The sequence below is a fragment of the Anolis carolinensis genome, unplaced genomic scaffold (genome assembly GCF_035594765.1).
Source record: "Anolis carolinensis isolate JA03-04 unplaced genomic scaffold, rAnoCar3.1.pri scaffold_11, whole genome shotgun sequence".
NCBI classification, from domain to species: domain Eukaryota; kingdom Metazoa; phylum Chordata; class Lepidosauria; order Squamata; family Dactyloidae; genus Anolis; species Anolis carolinensis.
Genome location: NW_026943822.1, coordinates 18,598,705 through 18,611,268, shown reverse-complemented (window position 1 = coordinate 18,611,268; position 12,564 = coordinate 18,598,705). Strand labels below are relative to the sequence as shown.

The 12,564-nt window shown below is 38.1% G+C and overlaps 1 protein-coding gene across 1 annotated transcript in view; it reads right to left on the bottom strand.

Moving 5' to 3' along the window:
• LOC134293993 (uncharacterized) overlaps positions 1-12,477 on the bottom strand; it is a 13,888-nt gene extending 1,411 nt beyond the window's left edge. The window contains exons 1-5 of the mRNA XM_062963486.1: positions 7,718-12,477; positions 6,378-6,458; positions 4,926-5,044; positions 3,447-3,630; positions 1-868 (exon numbers count right to left, since the gene is read on the bottom strand). The exon at positions 1-868 is cut by the window's left edge and continues 1,411 nt beyond it. Coding sequence (XP_062819556.1) covers positions 233-868; positions 3,447-3,630; positions 4,926-5,044; positions 6,378-6,458; positions 7,718-7,810 — 1,113 coding nt within the window. The 5' untranslated portion in view covers positions 7,811-12,477 and the 3' untranslated portion in view covers positions 1-232. The remainder of the gene's footprint in view (positions 869-3,446; positions 3,631-4,925; positions 5,045-6,377; positions 6,459-7,717) is intronic.
• Positions 12,478-12,564: the final 87 nt, after the last annotated feature.

Sequence of the window (12,564 nt, the reverse complement as noted above, 5' to 3'; positions counted from 1 at the left end):
TGCACCCTAAGATTCTGTGGCTCTAGGGCTGTCATATTGTAATAATATCTGTATCTATCTATCTATCTATCTATCTATCTATCTATCTATCTATCTATCTATCTAATATATTATATGCACCCTAAGGTTCTATGGCTGTCATATTGTAATAATATCTCTATCTATCTATCTATCTATCTATCTATCTATCTATCTATCTATCTATCTATCTATCTAATATATTATATGCACCCTAAGGTTCTATGGCTCTAGGGCTGTTTTCATCTGCTTGGACCAAAGAGAGGGAGCTCTTGACAGATGTTGCAGAAGAAGTGGAAGACCCGCTTTGTGATTCACTCCGGCTCCAGCTGCAGTTTCCTTCTGGAGACTTCCTGGCAGATAATTTCCAGGATTCGTCCGGCACTAAAGTCCACAGGATGGATTTTTTGCACAGCTTTGGGCCCTTCTCACTCCTTCCGTAGCGAACTTCAGCATCCCAAGTGGGTGAGACTTCGAGAGTCTCCTCTGGATCTGGACTCTGGTTGTTCTCGGGGAGCTTGAGGCTCTTCCTTATGGAGGCATGGGACTTGGTGGCAGACGTCAAGGCGTCTTGCTTGGCAGAAGAGCCCCGTCCCTTGCTTGACCGCTGTGCCAGGTCCCCAGACGCATCAACAACATCCTTTTTTCTCCCAAGGGTTGTTGAAGGCATGGGAGCAGCTACCAACCCTTCAAGGCGGGACTCATTTCCACTTCCCCAGAAGCTCTTGCCCAGCATATTTTCATTATTCTTAGTGTTGCGAAGTATAGGACTTCTTCCCGAAGACAAAACAGGGCTGCCTCCAGTTGTCTCCTTGCTCTTTGTCTGCTGCTTCCATCTCACTTTGTTAGGCTGGAAAACAAGAGCAAAGGCACGGAATAAGAACAACAAAGACAAAATTTAGAGATGGAACAGAGAGCAAAAGAATGGAAATTCATAAAACAATATCATCTTAATAATGCAAATAAATCTGGGAAATGGATGACAAGACTGCTAAGGAAAAGGAAACAAGGGGCCCGGGCTGTGGCGCAGACGGGAGAGCAAGCCAGCTGCAATTAACTGCAATGAATCACTCTGACCAGGAGGTCATGAGTTCGAGGCCCGCTCGGAGCCTATGTTTGTTTGTCTTTGTTCTATGTTGAAAGGCATTGAATGTTTGCCTGTATGTGTAATGTGATCCGCCCTGAGTCCCCTTTGGGGTGAGAAGGGCGGAATATTAATGCTGTAAATAAATAAATAAATAAATATCCAGATTGGGGAAGAAACATACCGTAAAATACAGTAATCCTATAATATTTATTTATTTATTTATTTATTTACAGCATTTATATTCCGCCCTTCTCACCCAAAAGGGGACTCAGGGCGGATCACATTACACATATAGGCAAACGTTCAATGCCCTTTTAACATAGAACAAAGACAAACAAAAATAGGCTCCGAGCGGGCCTCGAACTCATGACCTCCTGGTCAGAGTGATTCATTGCAGCTGGTTGCAGCTGGCTTGCTCTCCCGCCTGCGCCACATATGTGTTGTTGAAGGCTTTCATGGCCGGGATCACAGGGTTGTTGTATGTCTTTCGGGCTGTGTGGCCATGTTCCAGAAGCATTCTCTCCTGACATTTCGCCCACATCTATGGCAGGCATCCTCAGAGGTTGTGAGGTATGGAGAAACTAGGTAGGCTATTAATATGGCGCAGATGCTCGTGGCCTTTGATTCCTTGAACTTTCTCTGGCTCTGTTCCAACTTTTCATTTTATATTACAGTAGAGTCTCACTTATCCAACACTCACTTATCCAACACTCACTGAATATATTGCACAAGATTTCCCTAGCCTAACATGATAGATTTTAATATATTGGTTTTATGGTTCCCGTCCCCTTGATCTGGTCATGAAAGTGTGATTTATTGTTATAATTGTATTATTTTACTTTGTTTAACAATGTGTATTATGTTGTTATGTGATGTTTGTGTTTGCTTTTATGACTGTAAACTGCCCTGAGTCCCATCCGGGAGATAGGGCGGTATATAAATAAAGTTTTATTATTTATTATTATTATCACTTATCCAACGTTCTGGATTATCCAATGCATTTTTGTAGTCAATGTTTTCAATACATCGTGATATTTTGGTGCTAAATTTGTAAATACAGTCATTACTACTGCATATTGAACTACTTTTTCTGTCAAATTTGTTATATAACATGATGTTTTGGTGCTTAATTGTAAAATCATAACCTAATTTGATGTTCAATAGGCTTTTCCTTAATTCCTCCTTATTATCCAACATATTTGCTTATCCAAGCTTCTGCCAGCCCGTTTACGTTGGATAAGTGAGACTCTACTGTATATCCGTCCTTTCGAATAAAGTCTCTAAGACCTGACCAGTCTGTTTTGACTTTTACGTTTGTTAAATTTTGTATTAGCTGAGTCCTGTTGTGTGTCCCAACATTGCATGAGGCTCCGTTGGTATGCACATGGCAGGGTTTTCCTGTGGAACTCCCTGCCACAGGAAATCAGACTAGCTCCCTCTCTTCTGAGCTGGTAGGCTATTAATATGGCGAAGATCCCTGTGGCCTTTGATTCCTTGAACTTTCGGTATGCACATGACAGGGTTTTCCTGTGGAACTCCCTGCCGCAGGAAATCAGACTAGCTCTCTATTCTGAGCTGGTAGGCTATTAATATGGCATGGATGTTTGTGGCCTTTGATTCCTTTCTCTGGCTCTGTTCCAACTTTTTATTTTATATTACAGTAGAGTCTCACTTATCCAACACTCGCTTATCCAACTTTCTGGATTATCCAGCGCATTTTTGTAGTCAATGTTTTCAATACATCGTGATATTTTGGTGCTAAATTCGTAAATACAGTAATTACTACATAGCATTAATTTGTAATGAACTACTTTTTCTATCAAATTTGTTGTATATAACATGATGTTTTGGTACTTGATTTGTAAAATCATAACCTAATGTGATGTTTAATAGGTTTTTCCTTAATTCCTCCTTATTATCCAACATATTCGCTTATCCAACATTCTGCCGGCCCATTTACGTTGGATAAGCGAGACTCTACTGTATTTGTAAGGAATATTGGTGACTTGTTTTATCTGTGATCAAAGGGCCCGGGCTGTGGCGCAGGATGGAGAGCAAGCCAGCTGCAATTAACTGCAATGAATCACTCTGACCAGGAGGTCGTGAATTCGAGGCCAGCTTGGAGCCTATGTTTGTCTTGTCTTTGTTCTATGTTAAAAGGCATTGAATGTTTGCCTATATGTGTAATGTGATCCGTCCTGAGTCCCCTTCGGGGTGAGAAGGGAGGAATATAAATGCTGTAAATAAATAAATAAGGTCTGGAGACCATGAATCCCTATGAGGAGTGGCTTAAAGAGCTGGGTCTGTTTAGCCCCCTTCGTTCCTTCCTCCGCAATGCTACCTGGCAGCCTCCCCACCCGCGGGGATAATGGGCGATGCGGTGGCGGATAATCTCTTCCTTGTGCCAGTTTTCCTGCCAACGCTCCTGAGCCAGTTCCGACTTCCTTCCTTCCAGACGCTTCAGCAGCTGTTGGTTCTCCCAGTAAATGTGCGCAAGATCCCGGCGGCGCTTCTCGGCATTTAAGCTGCAAGGCGGTCAAGGAGAGCCAGTTATTTATGATATAAAGATTTGATGCATGCATTCCTGCCCGTTCCCCAAAAACTGGGGCTCAAAGCAGCTCAGAACAAGCTCTAATGAGATAAACACACAAAATACAATGAAAGGAAAACCATCAGAATTAATATTATTTTAATGTGTTGTCAAAGGCTGGAATCACTGGGTTGCTGTGAGTTTTCTGGCTGTCTGGCCATGTTCCAGAAGCATTCTCTTCCTGACGTTTTGCCCACACCTATGGCAGGCATCCTCAGAGGTTGTGAGATCTGTTGGAAATTGGGAAAGTGGGGTTTATATATATGTGGAATAATGTCCAGGGTAGGAGAAAGAACTCTTGTCACTTTGAAGCTAGTGTCATAAATATATTATTTATCTATCTATCTATCTATCTATCTATCTATCTATCTATCTATCTATCTATCTATCTATCTATCTATCTATCTATCTGTGGACATTCCCCAGGTATATAGACCCCACTTGCCTAGTTTCCAAATAGAAAACTCACAGCAACCCAAATATTATTTTACTGATTCAACTATTAAAATTACTAATATCTAAAGCCACAGCTTACTAATTCATTAGATTTATTACTATTTTGAGTGATGCTATTGAGTGTCAATAACCTATTCAAGGGCAATGCAACCTGATTTACAACTGTTTTCTAAATTTTTGTAATACCGTATATACTCACACTTACATTGAAGAAGATGAAAATACAGTAGAGTCTCACTTATCCAAGCCTCGCTTATCCAAGCCTCTGGATAATCAAAGCCATTTTTGTAGTCAATGTTTTCAATATATCATGATATTTTGGTGCTAAATTCGTAAATACAGTTATTACAACATAACATTACTGCGTATTGAACTACTTTTTCTGTCAAATATGTTGTATAACATGAAGTTTTGGTGCTTAATTTGTAAAATCATAACCTAATTTGATGTTTAATAGGCTTCTTATTATCCAAGGCTTCTTATTAATAGGATCTTATTATCCAACATATTCGCTTATCCAAGCTTCTGCCGGCTCGTTTAGCTTGGATAAGTGAGACTCTACTGTAATGACTTAATCATATCTTAAATTACAGTTTGATGTAAAGATTAAAAAACATTTAAACTACTGATGCCTCAATTAATGTGATTTTATTGGTATCTCGGCTTATACTGGAGTCAATGTTTTCCCAGTTTTTGGGGGGTAAAATCAAGTGCCTCGGCTTATATTTGGGTCGGCTTATATTCAAGTATATACGGATACTAGTATTTACAGACCTGCGAATACAGTAGGCATTCCAATTGTCTATTCGTCCCTGAGACTGTTTGATTCCCCTCAACTTGGCCGAATGCAAAAGATTCTCCCGATGCCAAAGTGCTTGGCGCTCCTTTTCCAGCTGAAATGTAGGAAATTGATTATATAATCATTATATATGGATACGGACATGTCTCTTAGACCCATACATTGCACTCAGTTTCCAGTAACAAGGTTATTTCTAATCAGCACAGCTCCCACTTCCGCAGATGCTTTGTGATTAGCGCATCGTTTGCACATTTTAGATGAACCCTGGGATTACTTCAGGTGCATCTATACTACAGAACGAATGAAGTTTGACTAGGTGCTGGGGAATACTGGGAGTTGTAGTTTCACAAGACAGCTGAATTCTTGGGCAGAGAAACTCTGTGCTGACTGCGTACCGCTAGTGAAGAGAGCTGTATACTTAGAGAGGCCTTGCTGTTTTTGAGGCCTGTTTGCTGCTGAGAAAAGAGAGAGAAGAACCAGGTCTGTATTCTTCTTTGAAGCGGATTTGTGGACTGAGAAAAGACTACAGTAGAGTCTCACTTATCCAAGACTCACTTATCCAACGTTCTGGATTATCCAAGGCATTTTTGTAGTCAATGTTTTCAATATACAGTAGAGTCTCACTTATCCAACATTCGCGTATCCAACGTTCTGGATTATCCAACGCATTTTTGTAGTCAATGTTTTCAATACATCGTGATATTTTGGTGCTAAATTTGTAAATACAGTAATTACTACGTAGCATTACTGCGTATTAAACTACTTTTTCTGTCATATTTGTTGTATAACATGATGTTTTGGTGCTTAATTTGTAAAATCATAACCTAATTTGATGTTTAATAGGCTTTTCCTTACTCCCTCCTTATTATCCAAGACATTTGCTTATCCAAGGTTCTGCCGGCCTGTTTAGCTTGGATAAGTGAGACTCTACTGTTTTTATGACTGCGGACTTCTGTAAGTGATCAGAGGGATTCATTGTAAATACAGTAGTCTCTCACTTATCCAACGTTGTGGATTATCCAATGCATTTTTGTAGTCAATGATTTCAATGCATTGTGATATTTTGGTGCTAAATTCGTAAATACAATAATTACTACATAGCATTAATGTGTAATGAACTACTTTTTCTGACAAATTTGTTGTATAACATGATGTTTTGGTGCTTAATTTGTAAAATCTTAACCTTTTTTGTTGTTTAATAGGCTTTTTCTTAATCTCTCCTCATTATCCAACATATTCGCTTATCAAATGTTCTGCCGGCCCATTTATGTTGGATAAGTGAGACTCTACTGTACTACCATTTTTGATCTTTTGGAATCAGTAAAGTCCTTGTGTTTTTGTTCTGCAAACCTGAGTGGCCTGTTATTGTTCTGCGGGTGACTCTGGATCATTTATCATTATCATTATCAATCTGTCACAAACCTTACCTGCATTTTCTTCAAATTCACCTGTAAATGGAAAGGCGTTGGTGTTGTTTTTGTGCTCACAACAGGCACAGCTAGTTCCACCTACAAGAAAGAGACAAATCAATGAATTAATTTTAAAAAGCCTATAGGTAGAAGTAATGGTAAGCGTGAACAGAAAATGCCGATGTTTTTGAATATTTACATAAAGCTCAAATTTAAGATAAGACTGATCCAATCATTATTCTCATCTTCTTCAATGTCAATGTGCTTATGTATCCTTTTAATAATAATAATAGAGTAAAATAATACATGTAATAATAATAAACACAGGAAAATAATACAAGTAATAATAAATAGAGTAAAATAATAAATGCAATAATAATAAGATCAGAGTGAAATAATAAATGTATTAATAATAATAAAAAATAGAGTAAAATAAATGTAATAGTAGCAACAATAATAGAGAAAAATAATAAATGTAAGTAAAGGTAAAGGTTTTCCCCTGACGTTAAGTCCAGTCATTTCTGACTCTGGGGGTTGGTGCTCATCTCCATTTCTAAGCCGAAGAGCCGGCGTTGTCCATAGACACCTCCAAGGTCATGTGGCCAATGGCATGACTGCATGGAGCGCCGTTACCTTCCCGCCGGAGCGGTACCTATTGATCTACTCACATTGGCATGTTTTCGAACTGCTAGGTTGGCCGGAGCTGGGGCTAACAGCAGGAGCTCACTCCGCTCCGAAAAAAATAGAGTAAAATAAATGTAATAGTAGCAACAATAATTAAGAAAAATAATAAATGTACCATATATACATGCTTATGTATTCTTTTAATAATAATAGAGTAAAATAATACATGTAATAATAATAATAAATACAGGAAAATAATACATGTAATAATACAGTAAAATAATAAATGCAATAATAATAAGATCAGAGTGAAATAATAAATGTATTAATAATAATAAAAAATAGAGTAGAATAAATGTAATAGTAGCAACAATAACAGAGAAAAATAACAAATGTAATAATACCAATAACAATAGAGAAAAATAATAAATGTACCATATATACTCGAGTATAAGCTGACCCAAAATATAAGCCAACCAGGACCCTCACCAGAGTATAAGCCGAGGGGGGCTTTTTCAGTCTTAAAAAAAGGGCTGAAAAACTAGGCTTATATTCGAGTATATACAGTACCTCTTTTATTGCGGCATCCCGAATCATAGTTGGATGAGACCCCAAGGGCCATCTAGTCCAACCCCATTCTGCCATACAGGAAAAGCACAATTAAATCAGCCCTGACAGATGGCCATCTAGTCTCTGTTTAAAAACCTCAGCGGGATTAAGAGTTTTGATCATACCTTTATGCGATGGTTCTTGTAATCGGCCTCGTCCCATTTCTCCTGCAGATACCGGTTGGCCGTGGGTAGGAGCGGCTGGTAAACTCGGTGCATGTCTGATACAAACACTCTGGGTTGTTGTTACCTGGTTTTGCACCAAAGGCAAATGGCTAAAGCAGCCCAGCTGGGAAGATACAGAAAGCCCCCCTGGGTCCTAACCTCCACCTCTTTCTGAGAGGGCTGCGTTGGGGCTTCAAAGGGATGATCCCTGTACAAGCCACGGGTAGATCCCAGGCATTTATTGTTTTTCACATTATAGTCATGGATAGGCTGGCCCTATAATTGTGCTGGCACTGAATGCTGGTTTGTGATCCCACCAGTTCTTTGCTGCTGGGAGGTGGTATTTGAGGCATAAGTTCCAATGAATCATTTGGGCCACATAGTTGTGCCTCTGTTTGTAGTCTGTCTGTGCGATTTTCTTACAGCAGCTGAGGATATGATCAATGGTTTCATCGGTTTCCTTGCACAGTCTGCATTTTGGGTCATCAGCTGATTTTTCGATCTTGGCCTGAATTGCATTTGTTCTGATGGCTTGCTCCTGGGCTGCAAGGATCAGGCCTTCTGTCTCCTTCTTCAGGGTCCCATTTATTATTATTATTATTATCATTATTATTGACACAACGACGTTGTATGACACAGCAAACAAGATAGACATGCTGGATTTCATATCACAAAATCACAAGTCGAACACTTCCCAAGTGTCTAGGACTGCGTGATGTATTTTTGGATGATGCATGCAGATCCCAGCAGGCTGCCCTATTGCAGTTGGAAGATCGTAATTTTGTCAATGTCTATTGTTTCCAAATGCCGGCTGAGATCTTTTGGCACGGCACCCAATGTGCCCATCACCACCGGGACCACCTGTACTGGTTTCTGCCAGAGTCTTTGAAGTTCAATCTTGAGGTCCTGATAGCGGCTGAGTTTTTCCTGTTGTTTTTCATCAATGCGACTGTCACCTGGGATGGCAACATCAATTATCGAAACCTTGTTCTTTTCCACAACTGTGATGTCTGGTGTGTTGTGTTCCAGAACTTTGTCAGTCTGGATTCGGAAGTCCCACAGTATCTTTGCGTGTTCATTTTCCATGACCTTTGCAGGTTTGTGATCCCACCAGTTCTTTACTGCTGGGAGGTGGTACTTGAGGCATAAGTTCCAATGGATCATATTATTATTATTATTATTATTATTATTATTATTATTATTATTATTATTATTATTATTATTATTATGGGGCAGGGATTCTCATTCCTTGTCTGGAAGAAGCTGTGCATTGACTATTACAGCAAAACAAAGCTTTTAAGCAGAAGTATATTGGCTTACCGACTGCAAGATTGTTTTGCTATGTTATTATTATGCTGCTGAATTTATACAGAGCAAAGGGATTGAATACTTGATCTCACCAAGACAGCAAAACGCGATCGTCGTGTTCTGAACTAGTGCAAAATGAAACGCCTGTTTGAGAAGACGATATGCACAAAAGTCTTTTCTTGGCTTGTTCTCTGCAGAATGATTCTGCAGCTCAGGTTTCCTTCCCTTGGGAGCGTTCTCGTCCCTATCCTGGGCCTATATTGCATTTCATTCATTATTCACAAGCTTTTCAAATGGAAATGCGATGATGCTCTGTTTGCTGCTCTAATTGAGTCAAAAAACTGCGCCTCTTCAAAACCTGACACGGGTAGCACAAGGCCTGGGATGAATTGCTTGTCCTTAATTCGCAAACGCTTTCAACAATATTATTAACATTTCAAAATGCCAGGGAGGCTATTTTTGGGTAACACAGCCTATCTCTTGCCGCTTTCGTGAGTTACCAAATTTTTGCAATTTTTTATGTCCGATGCAGTGAGTTAATTTAAGACAATTCGTCACATTCTCTTAAGACTTTAATATAAAGGATCCAAATGCCTTTAACAGATCTCTTTTGGTGGTCCCTCCATACAGGAAAGGTGGAAATCTCTCAATTTGAATGGCTTTGGCTCTAGGCAAGAGGAAATGTCTTTATTTCATCCAGTAGAGTTAATTTGATACAAATTAGAATATTTTTCATGTCAGGAGTGACGAGAAACTGCAAGTTGCGTCTGGTGTGAGAGAATTGGCTGTCTGCAAGGACGCTGCTCAGAGGATACTCAAATGTTTGATGTTTTACCATCTTGTAGGCGTCTGTCATTTCCCCACAGCTAGAGCTGACAGATGGGAGCTCACCCCACTCTTCGGATTGGAACCGCCAACCTTTTGGTCAGCAGTCCTGCCAGCACAAGGGCTTAACCCATTGCACCACATGGGCTCCACAAGTTAGAATGCTTAATTAATTTATTGGTGTGGATTCTCCAGATGATATATTTACCGTATATACTCGAGTATAAGCCGACCCGAATATAAGCCGAGGCACCTAATTTTACCACAAAAAAATTGGGAAAACATTGGCTCCAGTATAAGCCGAGATACCAATAAAATTACATTAATTGAGACATCAGTAATTTAAATGTTTTTGAATCTTTACATCAAAGTGTAATTTAAGATATGACTCTTCAACTCTGATTAAATCATTATTTTCATCTTCTTCAATGTAAATGTGCTTAGGTATCCTTTTAATAATAATAGAGTGAAATAATAAATGTAATAATAATAATAAATGCAGTAAAATAATAAATGTAATAACAGAGTAAAATAATAAATGCATTAATAATAATAAGAATAAAGTAAATGTAAAAGTAACAACAATAATAGAGTGAAAAAATAAATGTAATAATAATAATAAGGTAAAGGTAAAGGTTTCCCCTGATCTTAAGTCCAGTCATGTCTGACTCTGGGGGTTGGTGCTCATCTCCATTTCTAAGTCAAAGAGCCGGCGTTGTCCGTAGACACCTCCAAGGTCATGTGGCCAATGGCATGACTGCATGGAGCGCCGTTACCTTCCCGCCGGAGCGGTACCTATTCATCTACTCACATTTGCATGTTTTCGAACTGCTAGGTTGGCAGGAGCTGGTGCTAACAGCGGGTGCTCATTCCACTCCCGGGATTTGAACCTGGGACCTTTTGGTCCGCAAGTGCAGCAGCTCAGTGCTTTAATGCACTGTAATAATAATAAATGCAGTAAAATAATAAATGTATTAATAATAATAAAAATACAGTAAAATAAATCTAAAAGTAACAACAATAAGAGTAAAATAATAAAGAACCTTAAATGATTCTAATGCACTTTATCTATTTATGAATTTGTTACTCATAATGTGCACCTTTGCTTATCCACTATTGCAACCTCATTGTTTTTAATTTGATGTTTTAATTCTTTGTTGTGTTTTTTCGCCTATTGTGTATATTTTATTATTGGTTTTTGTTGTTGTCCTTTGATGTTTCATATTTTATCATCGCTTGTATTTTGATTTTGCTGTAAGCTGCCCCGAGTCCCCTTCGGGAGACATGGAGGCGGGATATAAATAAACTTATTATTATTATTACAGTAGAGTCTCACTTATCCAACACTCGCTTATCCAACATTCTGGATTATTCAACGCATTTTTGTAGTCAATGTTTTCAATACATTGTGATATTTTGGTGCTAAATTCGTAAATACAGTAATTACTACATAGCATTACTGCATATTGAACTACTTTTTATGTCAAATTTCTTGTATAACATTATATTTTTGTGCTTAATTTGTAAAATCATAACCTAATTTGATGTTTAGTAGGCTTTTCCTTAATGCCTCCTTATTATCCAACATATTCGCTTATTCAACATTTTGCTGGCCCGTTTATGTTGGATAAGTGAGACTCTACTGTATTATTATTAAATGTAATAATAATAAGCAATAGAGTAAAATAATAAATGTAACAATACCAATAGTAGTAGAGAAAAATAATAAATATACCATATATACTTGAGTATAAGCCGACCTGAATATAAGCCCACCAGGACCCTCACCCAAGTATAAGGCTTGGGCTGTGGCGCAGGCTGGAGAGCAGCTGCAATGAATCACTCTGACCAGGAGGTCATGAGTTCGAGGCCCGCTCGGAGCCTATGTTTGTTTGTCTTTGTTCTATGCTAAAAGGCATTGAATGTTTGCCTATACGTGTAATGTTAGAATGCTTAATTAATTTATTGATGTGGATTCTCCAGATGATATATTTACCGTATATACTCGAGTATAAGCCGACCCAAATATAAGCCGAGGCACCTAATTTTACCACAAAAAACTGGGAAAACATTGGCTCCAGTATAAGCTAAGATACCAATAAAATTACATTAATTGAGGCATCAGTTTAAATGTTTTTGAATCTTTACATCAAACTGTAATTTAAGATATGACTGTTCAACTCTGATTAAATCACTATTTTCATCTTTTTCAATGTAAATGTGCTTAGGTATCCTTTTAATAGTAATAGAGTGAAATAATAAATGTAATAATAATAATAATAAATGCAGTAAAATAATAAATGTAATAATAAATGGAGTAAAATAATAAATGTATTATTAATAATAAAAATAGAGTAAAGTAAATATATGTGTAATGTGATCCGCCTTGAGTCCCATTCGGGGTGAGAAGGGCGGAATATAAATGCTGTAAATAAATAAAACAAATAAATAAGCCGAGGAGGTTTTTTTAGTCCTAAAAAAAGGCTGAAAAACTAAGCTTATACTCGAGTATATACAGTATAATGTTTATGTTGTGCTATGCTAAATATATAATATATTGTATGTACATATAACTAGTAAGTTGCCCTGAGTCCACTTCGGGGTGAGAAGGGCGGGATATAAATGTCGCTAATAAATAAATACATAAATAAACAATTGAACCGAGGGCATCCAAT